This window comes from Oncorhynchus gorbuscha, unplaced genomic scaffold (assembly GCF_021184085.1).
Source record: "Oncorhynchus gorbuscha isolate QuinsamMale2020 ecotype Even-year unplaced genomic scaffold, OgorEven_v1.0 Un_scaffold_552, whole genome shotgun sequence".
NCBI classification, from domain to species: Eukaryota; Metazoa; Chordata; class Actinopteri; order Salmoniformes; family Salmonidae; genus Oncorhynchus; species Oncorhynchus gorbuscha.
This window is the reverse complement of record NW_025745383.1, coordinates 266,783-290,859: the sequence shown is the minus strand read 5'-3', so window position 1 is coordinate 290,859 and position 24,077 is coordinate 266,783. Positions and strand designations below refer to the sequence as shown.

General features: G+C 47.2%; 1 protein-coding gene across 2 annotated transcripts; it reads left to right on the top strand.

Moving 5' to 3' along the window:
* Window positions 1-1,705: 1,705 nt before the first annotated feature.
* LOC124018622 (tRNA (guanine(26)-N(2))-dimethyltransferase-like) lies at window positions 1,706-23,459 on the top strand. 2 transcript variants are annotated; one of them, XM_046333961.1, is made up of 16 exons: window positions 1,706-1,961; window positions 8,228-8,614; window positions 11,681-11,870; window positions 12,808-12,995; window positions 14,466-14,581; window positions 14,702-14,814; window positions 16,204-16,352; window positions 16,470-16,553; window positions 16,637-16,706; window positions 16,804-16,938; window positions 18,064-18,149; window positions 18,310-18,418; window positions 18,651-18,727; window positions 19,696-19,815; window positions 20,951-21,068; window positions 22,989-23,459. In XM_046333961.1, the coding sequence occupies exons 1-16, from the start codon at window positions 1,930-1,932 to the stop codon at window positions 23,055-23,057; spliced, it is 2,043 nt and encodes a 680-aa protein (XP_046189917.1). In that variant the 5' UTR covers window positions 1,706-1,929; the 3' UTR covers window positions 23,058-23,459. The 2 variants fall into 2 exon arrangements, with proteins under 2 accessions (XP_046189917.1, XP_046189919.1); XM_046333963.1 differs by lacking the exon at window positions 1,706-1,961 and adding an exon at window positions 7,053-7,244.
* The last annotated feature ends 618 nt before the right edge of the window (window positions 23,460-24,077 follow it).

Below are 24,077 nucleotides of genomic sequence, written 5' to 3'. Positions count from 1 at the left end.
AGCCACAGTTAGCAAATAGCAAGCTAAACGCTAATGCTAATTTGATGTTAACCAAATTAAAATGTCAAATTCTTGAACGTCCAAGTCATCAATTGAACACTGTCAAGTAAACGAATTTGCTTATTTACTTGAAAACATTTGCTTTAAAGAGTCAAAAATGAAGAAATCTACTTTGCATCAACCGGCATGTGGCTATATTATGTAGCTAGCCTCACAAGAGCACGAATAATATTAACTTTAAACGGAATATACTGTACATCGATCAATCATTAATAGCTCAATCTCACATCGAAGGGTAGCGGGAGAGTCTCGTCGGCGTCCGCCAAGGGAAGACGAGAGGCCTGAACAGCGGTAGAACGGCCAGACGGAGTGGGCAGAGAGAGCTGCCCCGTTTAGTGCCCGTATCTTTGCCCCGTGAGATGCGGAGCGCTCGGGCTTGGCACGGACCGGGGGGCGACGGAAAGAGCGGACGGTTGGATAACAAAAAAAAATACTTGATCACCGGTTCTCTCTCTCTGTTTATGTCGATGCAGCCCTTCATTTGCTCTATCAAACTAGCTAAAAGACAACGGCACGAATTCTGTCACAAAAATAGTAGAACAAATAAAATATTCAGGAGTTCGCATCCCCCGCCGCTCTCGCCCCCACTCTGTGCCAGTGCTGTCGGTTAGAGTTACCTCCTTGGGCCTCTAGGCTAGCTACTAAGATACACTGTACTTTTTATTTGGGGTTAGCCCATCGCATAACGTAACCCGGCGCAAGCTGAGTTATCACCTAAATTAATTATTTGTCCCCCGAAAGAATTGATCATCCGATTAAAGTTTCGTTTAGTAAAAATCAGAATATATAAATATTTGAGTTATTTTTGGGAGGTAGCTTGGGGGTGGTCTCCGGTCAACACTCAACAGGTCAATCCGGGACAAACGGAGGCAAGCATCTGGGGGAGCGAGTCAGACGGAACCATGCGTGCTTGCAGCGAGTGGTGATTTAGCTGTTAGCCTATGAGTTCCTGCCAGCCAAGACACCAATTCAACCAGTTAACGACAACACGCGATGTACATAAACCCCCAATCGCATTAACCATTTATGTTAGTAGTAGACTCATTCTACTGGGAAAATGTCACTCTTCAACGAAACATCCAGGTAAAACCCGGCCGCGTTTCAAAAGTTGAGGAATAAAGAGCGAGAGAGCGCGGATTGCTGTGAACTCACCGTTGAAAGGCAGACTGGACAACCCGCAGTGTGAGTGTGAAGCATAGACGGTAACTATATAGCCACTAAAGTGGTTAAAGTTTTGTTGGTGCTGCTGTTCGGTGTTCCAACTCAGCCCATCCCCCACCACACACCTTCCCAAAAACAATAGCTAACTAACCCGCCCACTCCCCCAAAAAACTCACACGGTACCGCTCTCAATTCCTCCCCGAAGAAGAGCCACTTCACAACAGCTAGCCGCCGCAAACACCTCGACGACTTCCCGTGTCCTTTCTGACCCCGGTGAACCCTGGTAAAACTCACCCCCCTCGCTATATTCCGTTGGAAAGTGTTTCAATGGAGTAGTGCAGAAGCGTTCGGTCCTCTCCCTCTCTACAGGCAGCCATTCAGTGTGTGAGCACAGCACAGGTGGAGAAGCAGAGCACAGAGCTGTCGAGGGAGCCCAAAACGGTACCCAGAGGTGGAGGAAAAGATCACAGAGCTAACCGATCTCTCAGACAGAAAGCGTCCCCAACCAACCCGGATGCCCCTGTCGGTCTCCACCAACTGCCCAATTCAAATCACACACACATTGTCCGTCTCTCCCATACCTGTGGGACTCCCTCTTGTCCAGACAGCCCAGTTGACTGGTGATTCAGAGTGGAGATCGACGGGAAGCCGCCGGTAAACGCTTAAATCTCCCTCCGGGTTGGATTCAGAGCTCGCTGCGGGTGCTGAATGTGCTATTTTCGTATGTCTAGACTTCTCAGGTGAGCCCCTAGGCGTCTATAGTACGCGCATAGAGTACAAACTACCATCTGCATTCAAGCAATGGGAAAAGCTATAGAGCTGCCTAGATACAGTTCTTTCTTACTGTCAAAATGAATCTTTCTTCATCATGGCCATAATGTTAGACGAGCGCCACCTCCCGCGTTAGATGTTAAATAATGATAATTAATAATTTCATAACAATTCATAATTCTGTTTAATCATACGTATTATAAATGTTCTAGCCCTGACGCGTTCAGGGTATCACTTGGAATCATGATGGCGATGATAATTGTCACGTACATGCTGCTGCATACAGTGCCAGAGATGACGAAAACGTGAAAAAATGAGGCATCTCATCGCCAACATTTTATTGCTTCTTGCCTCCTAATCCCATCATGCGCCTCATATGACTGCAATGGAAACATAATAAAACAACAACATTAAAACACTACTTTGATCTACAGTATCACATTTAGGCCTGTTAAATTAAGGCTTTTCAGGTAACTTAAAAAAAATATATTCTTTGCACATTCAAGGCATGGAAAGTAGTCAAACCGCCAGATGAATGACCGCTCTGTCCTTTGTCTTTCCATTACAAAAGACATGTTCATTACAATACACCTTAGCAAAATGTTTTGCAATGAAACACGAAAAACTAATGAATCTCTCCCTGTTTCAGTCCATTTGGTGCAGAATGAATATGACCCATTTCTGAGATTTCTCTCATAGAATTAGTAACTCTATATAGAGCTGCACAGTGGAGGTGTCATAATACCCATAAAACCTAGTGGTCAAACAGGGAAAAGGTTCCAATCATTTTCCCACCATAAATGTTCCCCCATAGGGGATTTTAGAAACACAAATAAAGTCTGTGTTTCATGTAGGCTTACCCTGAGAAACACAAATAAGGTCTGTGTTTCCTGTAGGCTTACCTTGAGAAACACAAATAAGGTCTGTGTTTCCTGTAGGCTTACCCTGAGAAACACAAATAAGGTCTGTGTTTCCTGTAGGCTTACCTGAGAAACACAAATAAGGTCTGTGTTTCCTGTAGGCTTACCCTGAGAAACACAAATAAAGGCTTACCCTGAGAAACACAAATAAGGTCTGTGTTTCCTGTAGGCTTACCCTGAGAAACACAAATAAGGTCTGTGTTTCCTGTAGGCTTACCCTGAGAAACACAAATAAGGTCTGTGTTTCCTGTAGGCTTACCTTGAGAAACACAAATAAGGTCTGTGTTTCCTGTAGGCTTACCCTGAGAAACACAAATAAGGTCTGTGTTTCCTGTAGGCTTACCCTGAGAAACACAAATAAGGTCTGTGTTTCCTGTAGGCTTACCCTGAGAAACACAAATAAGGTCTGTGTTTCCTGTAGGCTTACCCTGAGAAACACAAATAAGGTCTGTGTTTCCTGTAGGCTTACCCTGAGAAACACAAATAAGGTCTGTGTTTCCTGTAGGCTTACCCTGGCGAGACATTTTTATAACCATGTAAATCTGTCGGACAAGGTGACTTTTATCAACATAGTAGTCTCTGATACGAAAATGCTTATTAGCATCAAAGTAGACGTACAAGACTACAAATCCCTGCAAGCTCCTGCACGTCATCTCTAGCTGACACCTTTGCTAACAGGTAATGTGTCAATTTAAAACTTGCACAAGACAGTTCACAGAAATGTCAATTTAAAGACATGTTGCCAATTGATTAATTACTACATTTAGCTAACATTATACAGGTGAATCCAAAGATTGTTACCTTTGCCGATTCGGCAGTCTCGTCCAGATATGGCATTTGTAGTTCTTTATTAGCAAGCAATTAGCAGTTCATTTTTGGGGGGTAAATACAGGTGAAAATATTGATAAAAGTCACCTTGTCCTCGAGAGATTTCCATAGTTATCAAAACATCATGCCAGGGTAGGCCTACACGAAACACAGCCCTTATTTTAAGTGTTTCTAAAAATAAAAACAATTGGAAAAATAACTGGTGGAACCATTTCCCTGTTTGACCGCTAGGTTTTATGGGTATTATGACTCATACTGTGGTACTCTATATGCATTTTCTTCTCTCATTTGAAATGTGGGGGCAAGTAAATGTCAAAGTTGACTAAATGAAGGGGAAGATCCCCGGGGTGTTTGTGATGCTCGTGTTTGGTGCAACGCAGACGGGGGTGTGAGTAGTGAAACACAAGTGTCATTGTCTGTTCTTTAGAGTTTTGATGTTGAGTCTTTGCCTGACAAAGTGATGTGAGGTTATATAAGTTGTGCTGTACAAGCTTTGGTGTCGAATACATTACATTGTTACAGGGGTCAAGCTTATGGACATGTGGCAGCAGTGTGTAGGAGGGAGGTTCCTAGGTGTGAGAAGTGTGCAGAAGGGCATGAGACAAAGGAATGTAGGGATGCCCATGGGGCTGGGGATCAGAATTATTCTTTTTAAAATGATTGTTTATTTCACCTTTATTTAACCAGGTAAGCTAGTTGAGAACAAGTTGTCATTTACAACTGCGACCAGGCCAAGATAAAGCAAAGCAGTGCGACATAAACAACAACACAGAGTTACATATAAACAAATGTACAGTCAATAACACAATAGAAAAGTCTACATACAGTGTGTGCAAATGTAGAAGATTAGGGAGGTAAGGCAATAAATAGACCATGGAGGCTAAATAATTACAATTAGCATTAACACTGGAGTGATAGATGTGCAGATGATGATGTGCAAGTAGAGATACTGGGGTGCAAAAGAGAAAAAAGCTAAATGTCAATATGGGGATGAGGTAGTTGGGTGTGCTATTTACAGATTGGCTGTGTACAGGTACAGTGATCGGTAAGCAGCTCTGACAGCTGATGCTTAAAGTCAGAGAGGGAGATGTGAGTCTCCAGCTTCAGTGATTTTTGCAATTCGTTCCATTTATTGGCAGCGGAGAACTGGAAGGAACGGCGGCCAAACACAGGATATGTTGACAGTGTCGGAGCAGGTCTTTTTGCTGATGCCAGGGCACATTTTGTTTTTATGACACTTTTTTGTGTGTCAATTTCGACCAGAGTTACACATGGAATAAACAAACATACAGTCAATAATACAATAGAAAAAGTCTATATACAGTGTGTGCAAATGACGTAGGATAAGTGAGGGAAGGCAATGAATAGGCCATGGTGGCAAAATAATTACAATATAGAAATTAAACACTGGAATGGTAAATGTGCAGAAGATGAATGTGCAAGTAGAGATACTGGGGTGTAAAGGAGAAAAATAAATAACAGTTTGGGAATTAGGCAGTTGGTTGGGCTATTTACAGATGAGCTATGTACAGGTGCAGTGATCTGTGAGCTGCTCTGACAGCTGGTGAGGGAGATATGAATTTACAGCTTCAGTGATTTTTGTAGTTTGTTCCAGTCATTGGCAGCAGAGAACTGGAAAGAAAGGTGACTGAAGGAGGAATTGGCTTTGGGGGTGACCAGTGAAATATACCTGCTGGAGCACGTGCTCTGGGTGGGTGCTGCTATGGTGACCAGTGAAATATACCTGCTGGAGCACGTGCTCTGGGTGGGTGCTGCTATGGTGACCAGTGAAATATACCTGCTGGAGCACGTGCTCTGGGTGGGTGCTGCTATGGTGACCAGTGAAATATACCTGCTGGAGCACGTGCTCTGGGTGGATGCTGCTATGGTGACTAGTGAGCTGAGATTTTATTGTATTTTTTTATTTTACCTTTATTTAACTAGGCAAGTCAGTTAAGAACAAATTCTTATTTTCAATGACAGCGGGTTAACTGCCTTGTTCAGCGGCAGAATGACAGATTTATACCTTGTCAGCTCGGGGATTTGAACTTGCAACCTTTCGGTTACTAGCCCAACGCTCCAACCACCCTGCCGCGGGGCTTTACCTAGCAAAGACTTATAGATGACCTGGAACCAGTGGGTTTGGCGACGAATGTGAAGCGAGGACCAGCCAACGAGAGCATACAGGTCGCAGTGGTGGGTAGTATATGGGGCTTTAGTGATAAAACGGATGGACTGTGATAGACTGCATCCAATTTGTTGAGTAGGGTGTTGGAGGCTATTTTGTAAATGACATCAACGAAGTCAAGGATTGGTAGGATAGTCAGTTTTACGAGGGTATGTTTGGCTGCATGAGTGAAGGATGCTTTGTTGCTTTGTGATCCTGAGAGGAGTGGTATGAGTAGTACATCTGTACCAGAACAGATGGAGGGGTCCTGAGAGGAGGGGTGTGAGTAGTAGATCTGTACCAGTACAGAGAGAGGAGGGGTGTGAGTAGTAGATCTGTACCTGTACAGATGGAGGGATCCTGAGAGGAGTGGTGTGAGTAGTAGATCTGTACCAGAACAGATGGAGGGATCCTGAGAGGAGGGGTGTGAGTAGTAGATCTGTACCTGTACAGATGGAGGGATCCTGAGAGGAGGGGTGTGAGTAGTAGATCTGTACCTGTACAGATGGAGGGATCCTGAGAGGAGGGGTGTGAGTAGTAGATCTGTATCATTACAGATGGAAGAATCCTGAGAGGAGTGGTGTGAGTAGTAGATCTGTACCTGTACAGATGGAGGGATCCTGAGAGGAGTGGTGTGAGTAGTAGATCTGTACCATTACAGATGGAAGAATCCTGAGAGGAGTGGTGTGAGTAGTAGATCTGTACCTGTACAGATGGATAGGCCAACAAGTGTTATATGTTTCAGTGAGCCTGGATTTGTAGCATTTATAGTAATGGTTCAACTGTACTGCAGGGATGGAATGTAAGTCACAGCAAATGTAGGTTGTGGTGGCAGCTGCAGAGAGGTATTTGGGTGTGTGAGACGTGACATCAGAGTTACAGGGTGTGTTGTGGTGGTGTCCCATCCTTTCAGGTTGTTGGCCTGAGGTAGGACTAAAAACATTTACATAGTGGAGTAGGGTGGTGATATTTTAAAATTATTTTTTAGTGAGTGTAGTGTTGCATGGTAGGGTATTTGTATATGGATTGTTTTCAAGCAAAGGAGAAGCGAGTTGTAATCCAGTCTAGTAGGTGGCGGTAATGCAGCATGTATTAGATACTAACCGCCCTTAAACCTCAGCGAAGAAGAAGAATTCGAAACGCCTTTTTTACCTCTTTCTGTTTGGTTCTGCGGGTTTCTGTAGTTGTGGTCCATGCATATCTGCGTCCATGTGTTAACTTGAGTTTTGCAACAAATAGCTAGTGAGTTATTACCGTTGTCATACAGTAAATATCCATAATCATCAAATACAGCTACATTTTAAGTTGTCAACTTGGGAAAGTGCGCCGCAGATAAGGTAATCGTTTTTATCTTACTTGATAGCTAAATACCGGTAGCTAGCTAGTTAGCGCTTCGGTTCATTTCAATGCAGTCAGTTAGCTAGCATTGTGAACTTAGCCGGTGTCAGCATGTAAAAGTTGCAAGTGTTTTATCATAACTTTTATGGTGTAAATGTTCATGTTAGTTAGATTGCTGGTGTCTTTCTTTCTCTCTGACAAAACAAGCTCTGACTACATTGAAGGGGGTGCGCCCTGGTTTATGTAGCTAGCGTGCTACCTTAGCAAGCTACTCTGACTTCAGCTCAGGCATCAGTAACGTTATGGATCATCTTTGCTTCAAACCATGGTTTAGCTAACAGTCTGTGTGTTGTCAGTTCATGCTCTGGTCTAAACTGTGGAGGAAGAGCCCCAAGTCGAACCAATATATGTTTTCCCATCAGTACTGTGTAACCTGGGGCGGCAGGGTAGCCTAGCGGTTAGTGCATTGGACTCGTAACCAAAAGGTTGCAAGTTCAGATCCCCGAGCTGACAAGGTACAAATCTGTCGTTCTGCCCCTGTTCCTAGGCCCTCATTGAAAATAAGACTTTGTTCTTAACTGACTAGTTAAATAAAGGTACAATTTAAATAAAAAATAAAAAACCTAGCCCAATATGTACTCTTAACTTGACTCCTTTAAGGTCCTTAAGGAGACCTATGTTATTTTCAGAGGTATAATTGACATATATACTCCATCTAAACGTGAATCGATTCTCAGATGCAATATGGTTCTAGAAACATAAAACCCATGACTTTCATATGACATCAAAATAATTAAACAAATGACACTTACTGTACACCGCAAGCGATGCGTGTTAATTTTCAGACCGAGCATCTGGTCTCTTAACAAAACTCCCCCGGACAGTAGACGCCTTCGTCTGATGTAATGGCACTGATAGTCATGATCAATGTCTGTGTGTGACAACTGTGACCGTTATAACACATTGTTGTCATTTCTTCCAGGACTGAGAAGTGCCCTATGCTGATCATCACTGCTCGGCTACTCCCCCTCTTAACTGTACCCTTCACCCACCAGAGGATTCAAAGGACAGTTGGCAGTGTTGCCTACAGGGGACTGAGAACCATGGAGCCCCTCAGGGCCCCTCAGGATCCACAAGTTAACACCACCCTGTCTGGGGTAGACACCAAGCCTCAGCCCCCTACTTCTGGAGCCCCAATGGAGGGCTTGAACCCAAGTCCAGCTGCCTTAACACCTGACCAGGAGATGCCCCCGACAACGGGGTTGTTGCCAGGGGAGACAGTTGTCAGGGAGGGCAAGGCAGCCATATTGTTTCCCAGTGCCAACGAGGTGTTTTACAACCCTGTGCAGGAGTTCAACAGAGATCTGACGTGAGTTTGACTGATGGGGCTTATTCACTAGGAAGTAAATGAAACAGAGGGACCTACCTGAACTTGTCCAATAGAAACTCTCACACAGTTTGCTTTGGTGTGCACTTACGAATACACCCCTAATGGTCTTTTATCCCTTAGCTGGCCCAACATTCAGCTCAAGGCTGCATTGTCAACATATACCTTGTCCCTGGACATATTATGGGATATATGCATACATTGCAATTTGGATGTTTTCCTATGGGTCTGTTAGCCTTCAGTTGAAGAAACTGCATTCAACATGGCTTATGTAGAGCTGAATCTGTGAAGAAAGTATAGCTATAGTCAGAGCCATGTATTTACACTGAATAAAAATATAACTGCAACATGCAACAATTTCAAAGAGTTTACTGAGTTTCAGTTCATACAAGGAAATCAGTCAATTGAAGTAAATTAATTAGGCCCTAATCTATAGATTTCACATGACTGGGAATACAAATATACATCTGTTGGTCACAGATACTTTAAAAAAGGTAGGGGTGTGGATCAGAAACCCAGTCAGTACCTGGTGTGACCACCATTTGCCTCATGCAGTGCGACACATCTCCTTCGCATAGAGTAGATCAGGCTGTTGATTGTGGCCTGTTTCTGGATATTGGTGGGAACTGGAACACGTTGTCGTATACATCGACCCAGAGCATCCCAAACATGCTCAAAGGCTGACATGTCTGGTGAGTATGCAGGCCATGGAAGAACTGGGACATTTTCAGCTTCCAGGAATCGTGCACAGATTCTTGTGACATGGGGCCGTGTATTATCATGCTGAAACATGAGGTGATGACGGCAGATAAATGGCACGACAAATTGCCTCAGGATCTCATCACGGTATCTCTGTGCATCCAAATTGCCTCAGGATCTCATCACGGTATCTCTGTGCATCCAAATTGCCTCAGGATCTCATCACGGTATCTCTGTGCATCCAAATTGCCTCAGGATCTCATCACGGTATCTCTGTGCATCCAAATTGCCTCAGGATCTCATCACGGTATCTATGTGCATCCAAATTGCCTCAGGATCTCATCACGGTATCTCTGTGCATCCAAATTGCCTCAGGATCTCATCACGGTATCTCTGTGCATCCAAATTGCCTCAGGATCTCATCACGGTATCTCTGTGCATCCAAATTGCCTCAGGATCATTTTAGAGTGGCCTTTTATTGTCCCCAGCACAAGGTTCGCCTGTGTAATGATCATGTTTAATGAGCTTCTTGATATGCCAGCTGTCAGGTGGATGGATTATCTTTGCAAAGGATGGTACAGGGATATAAACAAATTTGTGCTCATTTTGAGAGGTCAGCCTTTTGTGCGTATGGAACATTTTTGGGATCTTTTATTTCAGCTCATGGAACACTTTACATGTAGAGTTTATAATTTTGTTCAGTATAGGGGGCTTTACATAGACCGTCATTAATTAAGAATTCCTTCTTTATTGACTTGCCTAGTTAAATGAAGGTACAATAAATATGGCTCAGGCTATGGTAGCTAGTTGGTTGTTCATCACAGGTACAGGCTATGGTTGTGCTAGCTGGTTGTTCATCACAGGTACAGGCTATGGTAGCTAGCTGGTTGTTCATCACAGGTACAGGCTATGGTAGCGAGCTGGTTGTTCATCACAGGTACAGGCTTGGTAGCGAGCTGGTTGTTCATCACAGGTACAGGCTATGGTAGCGAGCTGGTTGTTCATCACATACAGGCTATGGTACAGCTGGTTGTTTTTGGTAGCGAGCTGGTTGTTCATCACAGGTACAGGCTATGGTAGCAGCTGGTTGTTCATCACAGGTACAGGCTATGGTATAGCTGGTTGTTCATCACAGGTACAGGCGAGCTGGTTGTTCATCACAGGTACAGGCTATGGTAGCGAGCTGGTTGTTCATCACAGGTACAGGCTATGGTAGCGAGCTGGTTGTTCATCACAGGTACAGGCTATGGTAGCGAGCTGGTTGTTCATCACAGGTACAGGCTATGGTAGCGAGCTGGTTGTTCATCACAGGTACAGGCTATGGTAGCTAGCTGGTTGTTCATCACAGGTACAGGCTATGGTACAGGCTATGGTAGCTAGCTGGTTGTTCATCAGGTACAGGCTATGGTAGCAGGTTGTTCATGGTAGCTAGCTGGTTGTTCATCACAGGTACAGGCTATGGTAGCTAGCTGGTTGTTCATCACAGGTACAGGCTATGGTAGCTGGTTGTTCATCACAGGTACAGGCTATTAGCGAGCTGGTTGTTCATCACAGGTACAGGCTATGGTAGCGAGCTGGTTGTTCATCACAGGTACAGGCTATGGTAGCGAGCTGGTTGTTCATCACAGGTACAGGCTATGGTATGGTAGCTAGCTGGTTGTTCATCACAGGTACAGGCTATGGTAGCTGGTTGTTCATCACAGGTACAGGCTGGTAGCTAGCTGGTTGTTCATCACAGGTACAGGCTATGGTAGCTAGCTGGTTGTTCATCACAGGTACAGGCAGCTAGCTGGTTGTTCATCACAGGTACAGGCTATGGTAGCGAGCTGGTTGTTCATCACAGGTACAGGCTATGGTAGCGAGCTGGTTGTTCATCACAGGTACAGGCTATGGTAGCGAGCTGGTTGTTCATCACAGGTACAGGCTATGGTAGCTAGCTGGTTGTTCATCACAGGTACAGGCTATGGTAGCTAGCTGGTTGTTCATCACAGGTACAGGCTATGGTAGCTAGCTGGTTGTTCATCACAGGTACAGGCTATGGTAGCGAGCTGGTTGTTCATCACAGGTACAGGCTATGGTAGCGAGCTGGTTGTTCATCACAGGTACAGGCTATGGTAGCTAGCTGGTTGTTCATCACAGGTACAGGCTATGGTAGCTAGCTGGTTGTTCATCACAGGTACAGGCTATGGTAGCTAGCTGGTTGTTCATCACAGGTACAGGCTATGGTAGCTAGCTGGTTGTTCATCACAGGTACAGGCTATGGTAGCTAGCTGGTTGTTCATCACAGGTACAGGCTATGGTAGCTAGCTGTTTCATCTCATGTCTCCGTCTTGCCCCCCTTCTCTCCAGGTGTGCGGTGGTTACAGAGTTTGCCCGGGAGCAGATGGCCCGGAGGGGGGTGAAGGTGGTAGTGCCAGGGGAGAAGGAGAGGGTGGTGGTCAATCTAGCTGACGAGAAGAAAGAGGAGACAGAGATGCAGACAGGGGAGGAAGGAGGAGAGGAGCCAGTCGTAACTGCTTCAGTGGGGGAGCGCTGTAAGGTATGAAAAAGCGTGTGTGTGCATCCATGTTCTAACCCTACCGTTCTCCTCTCTCCACAATGGTCTGACAGTGTGTTGGTATTCTAACCCTACTGTTCTCCTCTCCACAATGTTCTGCCAGTGTGTTTGTGATCTAACCCTACCGTTCTCCTCTCTCCACAATGGTCTGACAGTGTGTTGGTATTCTAACCCTACCATTCTCCTCTCTCCACAATGGTCTGCCAGTGTGTTGGTATTCTAACCCTACCGTTCTCCTCTCTCCACAATGGTCTGCCAGTGTGTTGGTATTCTAACCCTACCGTTCTCCTCTCTCCACAATGGTCTGCCAGTGTGTTTGTGTTCTAACCCTACCGTTCTCCTCTCTCCACAATGGTCTGCCAGTGTGTTTGTGATCTAACCCTACTGTTCTCCTCTCTCCACAATGGTCTGCCAGTGTGTTGGTGTTCTAACCCTACCGTTCTCCTCTCTCCACAATGGTCTGCCAGTGTGTTGGTGATCTAACCCTACCGTTCTCCTCTCTCCACAATGGTCTGCCAGTGTGTTTGTGATCTAACCCTACCGTTCTCCTCTCTCCACAATGGTCTGCCAGTGTGTTTGTGATCTAACCCTACCGTTCTCCTCTCTCCACAATGGTCTGCCAGTGTGTTGGTGTTCTAACCCTACCGTTCTCCTCTCTCCACAATGGTCTGCCAGTGTGTTTGTGATCTAACCCTACCGTTCTCCTCTCTCCACAATGGTCTGCCAGTGTGTTTGTGATCTAACCCTACCGTTCTCCTCTCTCCACAATGGTCTGCCAGTGTGTTTGTGATCTAACCCTACTGTTCTCCTCTCTCCACAATGGTCTGCCAGTGTGTTTGTGATCTAACCCTACCGTTCTCCTCTCTCCACAATGGTCTGCCAGTGTGTTTGTGATCTAACCCTACCGTTCTCCATCCAGAATGGTCTGCGTGTGCTGGAGGGTCTGGCAGCGTCTGGCCTACGCTCTGTGAGGTTTGCTCTGGAGGTGCCTGGTCTACGTAGCGTCACGGCTAACGACTTCTCAGCCAAGGCTGCTGCCCTCATCGCCCGCAATGCCCAGCACAACGGAGTCACACACCTACTGCAGGCCAGCCAGAGAGATGCCAGGTTGGTCTCGCTCTCTCCTTCATGTATCTCATTCTTTTCTTCTCATTTTCCTCTTTATTTGTTTATCTATGGTCACTGACACACTCAGACTGTCTTCTCGAAGTCAAACTATCCCTCTCCATTTATCTTTTCTCCCTATTATTCAGTCTCTCCCTCTTTACCTCTCTTTTGATCCACCTCTTTCTCCTAACCTCTGCCCCCCATCATGTTAATCACTCCCCGTCCCGTTCCTCAATGTTAATCCCTCCCTGTCTCGTTCCTCCATTATGTTAATCCATCCCTGTCTCGTTTCTCCTCCAGCATGTTAATCCCTCCTTGTCTCCTTGTCTCCTCCTCCAGCATGTTAATCCCTCCTTGTCTCGTTTCTCCTCCAGCATGTTAATCCCTCCTTGTCTCGTTTCTCCTCCAGCATGTTAATCCCTCCCTGTCCCGTTCCTCCATGTTAATCCCTCCCTGTCTCGTTCCTCCATGTTAATCCCTCCCTGTCTCGTTCCTCCATCATGTTAATCCCTCCCCGTCTCGTTCCTCCATCATGTTAATCCCTCCCCGTCCCGTTCCTCCATCATGTTAATCCCTCCCTGTCCCGTTCCTCCATCATGTTAATCCATCCCTGTCTCTTTCCTCCATCATGTTAATCCCTCCCTGTCCTCGTTCCTCCATCATGTTAATCCATCCCTGTCTCTTTCCTCCATCATGTTAATCCCTCCCTGTCTCGTTCCTCCCATGTTAATCCCTCCATGTCTCATTCCTCCATGTTAATCCCTCCCTGTCTCATTCCTCCATCATCTTAATCCCTCCATGTCTCATTTCCTCCATCTTAATCCCTCCCTGTCTCGTCTCATTCCTCCATCATCTTAATCCCTCCCTGTCTCATTCCTCCATCATCTTAATCCCTCCCTGTCTCATTCCTCCTCCATGTCTCATTCCTCCATGTTAATCCCTCCCTGTCTCGTTCCTCCATGTTAATCCCTCCATGTCTCATTCATCCATCATGTTAATCCCTCCCCGTCTCGTTTTTCCTCCAGCATGTTAATCCCTCCCCGTCTCGTTTTTCCTCCAGCATGTTAATCCCTCCCCGTCTCGTTTTTCCTCCAGCATGTTAATCCCTCCCCGTCTCTTTCCTCCAGCATGTTAATCCCTCCCCGTCTCTTTCCTCCAGCATGTTAATCCCTCCCCGTCTCTTTCCTCCATCATGTTAATCCCTCCCTGTCTCTTTCCTCCATCATGTTAATCCCTCCCTGTCTCTTTCCTCCATCATGTTAATCCCCCTCTCCATGTTAATCTTGTTCCTCCATCTTAATCCCTCCCTCTTGTTCCTCCATCATGTTAATCCCTCTCCGCTTGTTCCTCCAGCATGTTAATCCCTCCCTCCTCCATCATGTTAATCCCTCTCCGTCTTGTTCCTCCAGCATGTTAATCCCTCCCTCCTCCATCATGTTAATCCCCCCCTGTCTCCCTCCCTGCCTCCAGCATGCTGATGTATGAGATGCGGGGGAAGAAGGACCGCTATGATGTCATAGACCTGGACCCCTACGGAAGCCCCGCCCCCTTCCTGGATGCCGCCGTCCAGGCTGTCGGTGAAGGAGGTCCGTAGATGTCCGTCAGTTATTCTCTCTGCTTAACTTAACATGTTTATGAGTCAGCAACAGATACACTGAGTGCGTTTTCCAGTGTGGTTTTACTAAAAATGTCTCTCTCTCCCCCAGGTCTGTTGTGTGTGACATGTACTGACATGGCTGTGATGGCTGGTAACAGTGGGGAGACCTGCTACAGCAAATACGGCTCTGTCTCCATCAAAGCCAAGTACTGTCATGAGATGGTGAGGAAGGCTTGGCTAAACTGTATTCCAGCAGCGTGTATTTTCAACCACAACTGGATGCAAGTGACCTTCGTCTCTCCTGAGCCCGTATGGGAGTTGTAGCGATGAGACAAGATAGTAATTACTAACAATTGGATACCATGAAATTGGGGAGAAAAGGGGGTAAAATAAAAAACTGGATGCAAGAAAAACCTTGTTGGAATAATATGTGTAGTAGAACGAACATTTAGGGAAGTTGTGTGAATACATTTGGAATAGAAGTTTGAGAGTTTAGTCCCTGCTGTGTAGCTTGTCTCTTAACTCTCCTTCTCCACCTTCCCTCTTCTCCCTCCTCGCCACCTTCCCTCTTCTCCCTCCTCGCCACCTTCCCTCTTCTCCCTCCTCGCCACCTTCACTCTTCTCCCTCCTCGCCACCTTCCCTCTTCTCCCTCCTTCTCCACCTTCCCTCTTCTCCCTCCTCGTCACCCCCCTCTTCTCCCTCCTCGTCACCCCCTCTTCTCCCTCCTCGCCACCCCCTCTTCTCCCTCCTCGCCACCCCCTCTTCTCCCTCCTCGCCACCCCCTCTTCTCCCTCCTCGCCACCCCCTCTTCTCCCTCCTCGCCACCCCCTCTTCTCCCTCCTCGCCACCCCCTCTTCTCCCTCCTCGCCACCCCCTCTTCTCCCTCCTCGCCACCCCCTCTTCTCCCTCCTCGCCACCCCCTCTTCTCCCTCCTCGCCACCCCCTCTTCTCCCTCCTCGTCACCCCCTCTTCTCCCTCCTCGTCACCCCCTCTTCTCCCTCCTCGCCACCCCCCTCTTCTCCCTCCTCGCCACCCCCTCTTCTCCCTCCTCGCCACCCCCCTCTTCTCCCTCCTCGCCACCCCCCTCTTCTCCCTCCTCGCCACCCCCTCTTCTCCCTCCTCGCCACCCCTCCTCCCTCCTCCCACCCCCTCTTCTCCCTCCTCGCCGCCCCCCCTCTTCTCCCTCCCTCGCCACCCCCTCTTCTCCCTCCTCGCCACCCCCTCTTCTCCCTCCTCTCACCCTTCCCCTCTTCTCCCTCCTCGCCACCCCCCTCTTCTCCCTCCTCGCCACCCCCCTCTTCTCCCTCCTCGCCACCCCCCTCTTCTCCCTCCTCGCCACCCCCCTCTTCTCCCTCCTCGCCACCCCCCTCTTCTCCCTCCTCGCCACCCCCTCTTCTCCCTCCTCGCCACCCCCTCTTCTCCCTCCTCGCCACCCCCTCTTCTCCCCCCTCTTCTCCCTCCTCGCCACCCCATCTTCTCCCTCCTCGCCACCCCATCTTCTCCCTCGTCGCCACCCCATCTTCTCCCTCGTCTCCACGCCCATCTTCTCCCTCGTCGCCTCCCCCTCTTCTCCCTCGCCACCCCCCCTCCTCTTCTCCCTCCTCCCCCAGGCTCTGCGTATCATCCTACACAGTCTGGACCAGAGAGCTGGTGTGTACCAACGGTACATCCACCCCCTGCTCTGTGTCAGTGTGGACTTCTACATACGAGTGTTTGTCAGGGTACACACTGGACAGGCCATGGTCAAAAACTCAGCAAGGTATGGACACACACACCCCGTAACACAACACTTTATCTAGACATGAAGTCTTCATAACGGACTGTAAAGTTGTTATTCTGAAGATATGATGACATTACACCTGATGTTGTGTTTCAGTAAACAAGCGTTGGTGTATAACTGTGTTGGCTGTGGCTCGTTCCACTTACAACGACTGGGCAAGAGGACGACTCAGGGAAACCAGTAAGACACTATTTCTCTATGTGGGTTATTCCTGTCGAGTTGGGCAACTTGTGTGTGTTAATGTTTCTCTCTGTGTGTTTCAGTATAAAGTACTCTGCAGCCACTGGACCGCCGGTCGGAGCAGAGTGTGAACACTGTGGACACAGACACCAGGTGAGGACACACACACACACACACTCTCAAACACACTTTGTCTCTTACTTTCTCACACATTCTCTCTGACACCGTCTCTCCTCCTCCTCCTCTGTAGCTGGGTGGTCCTATCTGGGGTGAGGCCCTCCATGACGTGAGCTTCGTTCAGAAGGTTCTATCTGCCGTGTCTGGGAACCCGTCCCGCTTTGGAACCGCCCGTCGCATAGAGGGCATGCTCAGCATGGTCACAGAGGTGAGAGGTTAGGGGTCATAGAGGGCATGCTCAGCATGGTCACAGAGGTGAGAGGTTAGGGGTCATAGAGGGCATGGTCACAGAGGTGAGAGGTTAGAGGGCATGCTCAGCATGGTCACAGAGGTGAGAGGTTAGAGGGCATGCTCAGCATGGTCACAGAGGTGAGAGGTTAGGGGTCATAGGTCTACAAGAAGCAGTCTGAAATACACTTTATATTACATGGAATAAGACATGGGGGACCTTTTCTCAACTGCATGCTGCTCTCCTCCTCAACCCATTGGAGGAGAAGGTCAGAGGTGAGGGACTTCTCTTTCTCCTCCAATGGGTTTTGAGAAGGAGGCGAGGAGAGCGGAGGTGAGGAGTATGCAGTTGAGATTCTTCCATTGATGCTGATCCAAGGTTAGGTTGGTGTTCTCACCCTTAATGGTTGGATTGGGAGAAAGGGTCAGCTGATCTGAGGTTAGGTTGGTGTTCTCACCCTTAATGGTAGGATTGGGAGAAAGGGTCAGCTGATCTGAGGTTAGGTTGGTGTTCTCACCCTTAATGGTAGGATTGGGAGAAAGGGTCAGCTGATCTGAGGTTAGGTTGGTGTTCTCACCCTTAATGGTAGGATTGGGAGAAAGGGTCAGCTGATCTGAGGTTAGGTTGGTGTTCTCACCCTTAATGGTAGGATTGGGAGAAAGGGTCAGCTGATCTGAGGATAGGTTGGTGTTCTCACCCTTAATGGTAGGATTGGGAGAAAGGGTCAGCTGATCTGAGGTTAGGTTGGTGTTCTGACCCTTAATGGTAGGATTGGGAGAAAGGGTCAGCTGATCTGAGGTTAGGTTGGTGTTCTCACCCTTAATGGTAGGATTGGGAGAAAGGGTCAGCTGATCTGAGGTTAGGTTGGGGTTCTCACCCTTAATGGTAGGATTGGGAGAAAGGGTCAGCTGATCTGAGGTTAGGTTGGGGTTCTCACTCTTAATGGTAGGATTGGGAGAAAGGGTCAGCTGATCTGAGGTTAGGTTGGGGTTCTGACCCTTAATGGTAGGATTGGGTAAGAAGAGAAATGGCAAGCTGATCTGAAGTCTGCCTAAGATGAGCCAGGTGTAATGTCCAAACTTTAACTGTTGTCTGTGTGTCCAGGAGCTGGAGGATGTGCCTCTATACTACACAGTGGACAACCTGAGCAGCACTATACACTGCAGCACTCCCCCTCTGCTCCAATTCAGGTCCTACTCTCCCTCTCATATAAGACTGTCCTGTCTGATTACATAAAATACAACTCTATCCTTGAACTCACTCACCCTGTCTCTCTCTCTCTCTCTCTCTCTCTCTCTCTCTCTCTCTCTCTCTCTCTCTCTCTCTCTCTCTCTCTCTCTCTCTCTCCAGGTCGGCTCTGCTTCATGCAGGCCACAGGGTGTCCTTGTCTCATGCCTGTAAGAATGCTCTAAAGACGGATGCTCCTCCCAGGGTCCTCTGGGACGTCATGCGATGCTGGGTAAGACACAATGCACCATGGGAACCATTTCAATATGGGATGAAACTGAAAGTCCAAGTCCCAATCTGGGTGTAGATTTGACAGTATGTGGTGGTTATGTTGTATCCTGTAGGAAAAGTCCCAATCTGGGTGTAGATTTGACAGTATGTGGTGGTTATGTTGTATCCTGCAGGAAAAGTCCCAATCCGGGTGTAGATTTGACAGTATGTGGTGGTTATGTTGTATCCTGCAGGAAAAGTCCAATCCAGTGAAGAGAGACAGACTGTCAGAGAGCAGCCCTGCTCACCACATCCTCAATACTGAACCCATGTAAGTCTGGGACTGAACCAACTGCCTGGGAGATGAAGATGTGGTGGTTATGTTGTATCCTGCAGGAAAAGTACAGTTTAACATAGAGATGGTATAATGTAGTGATGAATAAGATTATGGATATTAGGAAAAGGTATGTCCTGTGTCCCCCTTCTTGCTCTCTCCCCATCTCTCTATCTCTCTATCTCAGGAAAAGTCCTATCCCTATATCTCTCCCTATCTCTCTCCCCTATCTCTCTCCCTATCTCTCTAGATCTCTCTCCCTATCTCTCTATCCCAGGAAAAGTCCCAATCTCTCTCCTCCCTTCTCTCTCCTCCTCTATCTTCTCCCTCCTCTCTCCTCCCTCTCTCTCCCTCCCTCTCACCCCATCCTCTCTCCCCCCTCTAAGTCTCTCTCTGAACCCTGCCTGGGAGATGAAGCCCAGTCTCTCTAGAGATGGTATCTCTCCCTGAATCTCCCCATATCTCTCTCCTCCCTCTCCCCCATCTCTCTCTCCTCCCTCTCCCCCATATCTCTCTCCTCCCTCTCCCCCATATCTCTCTCCTCCCTCTCCCCCATATCTCTCTCTCTCTCCCCCATCTCTCTCTCCCCCATCTCTCTCCCCCATCTCTCCTCCCTCTCCCCCTCCCCTCTCTCTCCTCCCTCTCTCCCCTATCTCTCTCCTCTCTCCCCCATCTCCCCTCTCCTCCCTCTCCCCCATATCTCTCCCCTCCTCTCTCCCCATATCTCTCTCCTCCCTCTCTCCCCCATCTCTCTCCCCCTCTCTCCCCCATCTCTCTCCCCATCTCTCTCCCCCATCTCTCCCCCTCCCTCTCTCCCCCATATCTCTCTCCTCCCTCTCTCCCCCATCTCTCTCCTCCCTCTCTCCCCCATCATCTCTCTCCTCCCTCTCCCCCATCTCTCTCCTCCCTCTCCCCCATCTCTCTCCTCCCCTCTCCCCCATCTCTCTCTCTCTCTCTCTCTCTAGTCTACAGGCGTGTTTTGATGTGAGGGAGGATGCCAATCCCCAGTCTCGCCGTCGCCACCTCACCCGCTTCCAGGAGAACCCTGAGCCTTTCTGGGGGCCCAAGGCCCGTGCCAATGCTGGGTAGGATACACTTATTAATACTAACCCCGTCCTTGACCCCTAACCCTAAACCTCAGGCCAGCCGGGGGCCAAGGCTAGCGCCAATGCTGGGTAGGATACACCTATTAATACTAACCCCGTCCTTCCCCCCCTAACCCTAAACCTCAGGCCAGCCGGGGCCAAGGCTCACGCCAATGCTGGGTAGGATACACTTATTAATACTAACCCCGTCCTTGACCCCTAACCCTAAACCTCAGGCCAGCTGGGGGCCAAGGCTCGCGCCAATGCTGGGTAGGATACACCTATTAATACTAACCCCGTCCTTGACCCCTAACTTCAGGCCAGCTGGGGGCCAAGGCTCACGCCAATGCTGGGTAGGATACACTTATTAATACTAACCCCGTCCTTGACCCCTAACCCTTAAACCTCAGGCCAGCTGGGCGCCAAGGCCTTGGCAACAGGTCACAAATCTTGCTGCAGTGATGGCATACTGTGGAATTTCACCCAGTAGATATGGGACTTTATCAAAATTGGGTTTGTTTTCGAATTCTGAGAGAAATATGTGTCTCTAATATGGTCATACATTTGGCAGGAGGTTAGGAAGTGCAGCTCAGTTTCCACCTCATTTTTTGAGCAGTGTGGACATAGCCTGTCTTCTCTTGAGAGCCAGGTCTGCCTACGGCGGCCTTTCTCAATAACAAGGCTATGCTCACTGAGTCTGTACATAGTCAAAGCTTTCCTTAAGTTTGGGTCAGTCACAGTGGTCAGGTATTCTGCCACTGTGTACTCTTTGTTTAGGGCCAAATAGCATTCTAGTTTGCTCTGTTTTTTGTAAATTCTTTCCAATGTGTCAAGTAATTATCTTTTTGTTTTCTCATGATTTGGTTGGGTCTAATTGTGCTGCTGTCCTGGGGCTCTGTGTGTTTGTGAACAGAGACCAGCTTGCTTAGTGGACTCTTCTCCAGGTTCATCTCTCTGTAGGTCATGACTTTGTTATGGAAGGTTTGGGAATGGCTTTCTTTTAGGGTTTTGATCATTAGCGGGTACCGGCCTAATTCTGCTCTGCAGGCTTCATTTGGTGTTCTACGTTGTATACAGAGGATATTTTTGCAGAATTCTGCATGCAGAGTCTCAATTTGGTGTCTCTCTCTCTCAGTGGTGGAGGTATCTCATCAGACCTGGAGGACAGGAGGAAACAGGGTCAAAACAAGAGGAAGAACCAGATCACAGACGCCACCCAGCTTAAGAGCTTCCCCTGCAAGAGGTTCAGGAAGGTATGAGAGCACATTTCCCCTCCCCACACCCTGTAACACTAGTGGGCATTGCATTACACAAGATTCAGAAAGTCCGAAAGTTGCAAGAGCTTCCCTTGCACAAGGTACAGGGAAACACCCCACAATAACCATATAGACATTGTAGAATGTAAGGCTGCGTTTACACAGGCAGCCCAATGCTGATCTTTTTACACTAATTGGTATTTTGACCAATCAGACCAGCTCTAAAAAAGATCTGATGTGAAAAGATCTGATTTGATTTCTCAAAAAAGGCTATTAGGAGAAAAACTATCAGAATTGGACTGCCTGTGTAGAGGCAGCCACGGGAATGTTTCACAGGAGCTTTCTCTTTGGTGAAATGTTCTGAAGGGTGTGAGCACACTCTGTTCTTTTCATAATCACACTGTCGGCATAGTAACCGTACACTACCAGAGAACAAGGTGTTCTATCTCCCCAGCAACAGACAGTGCCTCATTAATTATGAATCATCATAACACTTCAGCTATTATTACAGATACATTTTCCACACAATAATAAACCTAAACTGGCATTGTTAAATACTTATTGGCTTGAAGGGCATTCTAGAGCTTGCAATATTTCCCTATAACGCAAGGTAGAATTTAAGGGCTTATACATATTTTGTTTAAGCTGCTTTTTAAAGTAAGTCTAATTGGGAAAAAGTATTGTTTTTAAATTTATTTTCACAATAGCCAGCTAAGACTGATGGTTGGGTTAGCTAAACTAGCGAGTCTGTTAGCTACAGTAGTTGCCTTGGTAACCAAGCTATCTAGGTAACTTGCTAGCTACTTCAGTGGATGTTGAACACATTTCTAGTGGTAAATATGTTAAGTTCTAGCCTTGGTGTGAAAGGGATAATCAACACGGGGCTCTATGTGTTCTGGGAAAGGAAGGTCAGTTTCACTCCTCGTGTCTAGTTGATCATCTTCTCTGTCATTCAATATTTTCAATAGGACACATAACCCCTCATTATGTCTTGTATATGATCTGCATGTTTTTCCCCTCCCCTTTCTGCCTCTCTCTCTGCCTCTCTCTCTCTCTCTCTCTCTCTCTGTCTCTCTCTGTCTCTCTCTCTCTCTCTCTGCTCCTCTCTCTCTGCCTCTCTCTCTGCCTCTCTCTCTGTCTCTCTCTCTGTCTCTCTCTCTGTCTCTCTCTCTCTCTCTCTGTCTCTGTCTCTGTCTCTCTCTCTGCCTCTCTCTCTGTCTCTCTCTGCCTCTCTCTCTGCCTCTCTCTCTGTCTCTGTCTCTCTCTCTGTCTCTCTCTCTCTCTGTCTCTCTCTCTGTCTCTCTCTCTGTCTCTCTCTCTGCCTCTCTCTCTGTCTCTCTCTCTGCCTCTCTCTCTGTCTCTCTCTCTGTCTCTCTCTCTGCCTCTCTCTCTGTCTCTCTCTCTGTCTCTCTCTCTGTCTCTCTCTCTGTCTCTCTCTCTGTCTCTCTCTCTGTCTCTCTCTCTGTCTCTCTCTCTGTCTCTCTCTCTGTCTCTCTCTGTCTCTCTCTCTGTCTCTCTCTCTGTCTCTCTCTCTGTCTCTCTCTCTGTCTCTCTCTCTCTCTCTCTCTGCTCTCTCTCTCTCTCTCTCTCTCTCTCTCTCTCTCTCTGTCTCTCTCTCTGTCTCTCTCTCTGTCTCTCTCTCTCTCTCTCTGTCTCTCTCTCTGTCTCTCTCTCTGTCTCTCTCTCTGTCTCTCTCTCTGTCTCTCTCTCTGTCTCTCTCTCTGTCTCTCTCTGTCTCTCTCTCTGTCTCTCTGCCTCTCTCTCTGTCTCTCTCTCTGCCTCTCTCTCTCTGTCTCTCTGTCTCTCTCTGTCTCTCTCTGTCTCTCTGTCTCTCTCTGTCTCTCTCTCTGTCTCTCTCTGTCTCTCTCTGTCTCTCTCTGTCTCTCTCTGTCTCTCTCTGTCTCTCTCTGTCTCCAGGGTAAATGCACACACGGTGAAAAATGCTGTTACTCCCATGACCTGGAACAGAATAACCAGATGGAGTGATGGTGGAGCGAGTCTCCTCTTTTCTTCCCTCCCACTTGGTATCCTCATGTCCAGCTCAGCAGAATCTGTCCACTAAGGTATACTGGACACAATCATGACGAAGCAACCAGGTGAAACTCCAGGCCCCAGACATAACTAACTTTGAACTCGTTATGACTCGGGGGTGAAGTTTCCCCCTTGGTACCAATCTAGGATCAGCTTCCCCTCCCCCAATCCTCTACATTACCATTAGTGGGGAGAATGCAAAACTGACCCAGTATCAGCATCTATGGGCAACTTCATAATGGGATGTCTAGTTGGCCCTGTATTGGAAATACACACACTGGCTTCATACTGAAGTGAAGCATCAATTCTGTTTTATTTATGACTGTTGTGACAGTCTAATAAAAGTCTTTATGGCAAGTGTGAAGTCATTTGTTCTGGTGAAAAATAGCTTTTACTGATGGTTCATTTTTATAACAGCTGTTGTGTAATTGTCAATGTGCTTTGACTTCCATTGTAGCACATGTACATATTATAGTCATGTGGAGGAATGGGTGAGTGAATACACACTGAGAAACAACCTGGGTTTAATATCAGCTGCACATTGATCTCTGATTCAACACACAAGCAGTTCAATTCATCATTTGCCACTAATTGGTCTTATGACCAATCAGATTGGATCTTTTGCCCGTGTAAATGCAGCCTAAACCTCATTTACCAAAGGCACATTCGAGAGGAATAAACATCGCTTATTGCCCAGAATATTAATCGGCATGTAGAGAATGTGCACCAGTATGTGAATCAGAACATATATATATATCATATATATTCAGAACATATATATATTCTGCATGTAGAGAATGTGCACCAGTATGTGAATCAGAACATATATATATTCACTTTGCATGTAGAAGCACCAATGTGAATCAGAACATATATATATTAACTTTGCATGTAGAGAATGTGAATCAGAACATATATATATTAACTTTGCATGTAGAGAATGCACCAGTATGAGAATCAGAACATATATATATT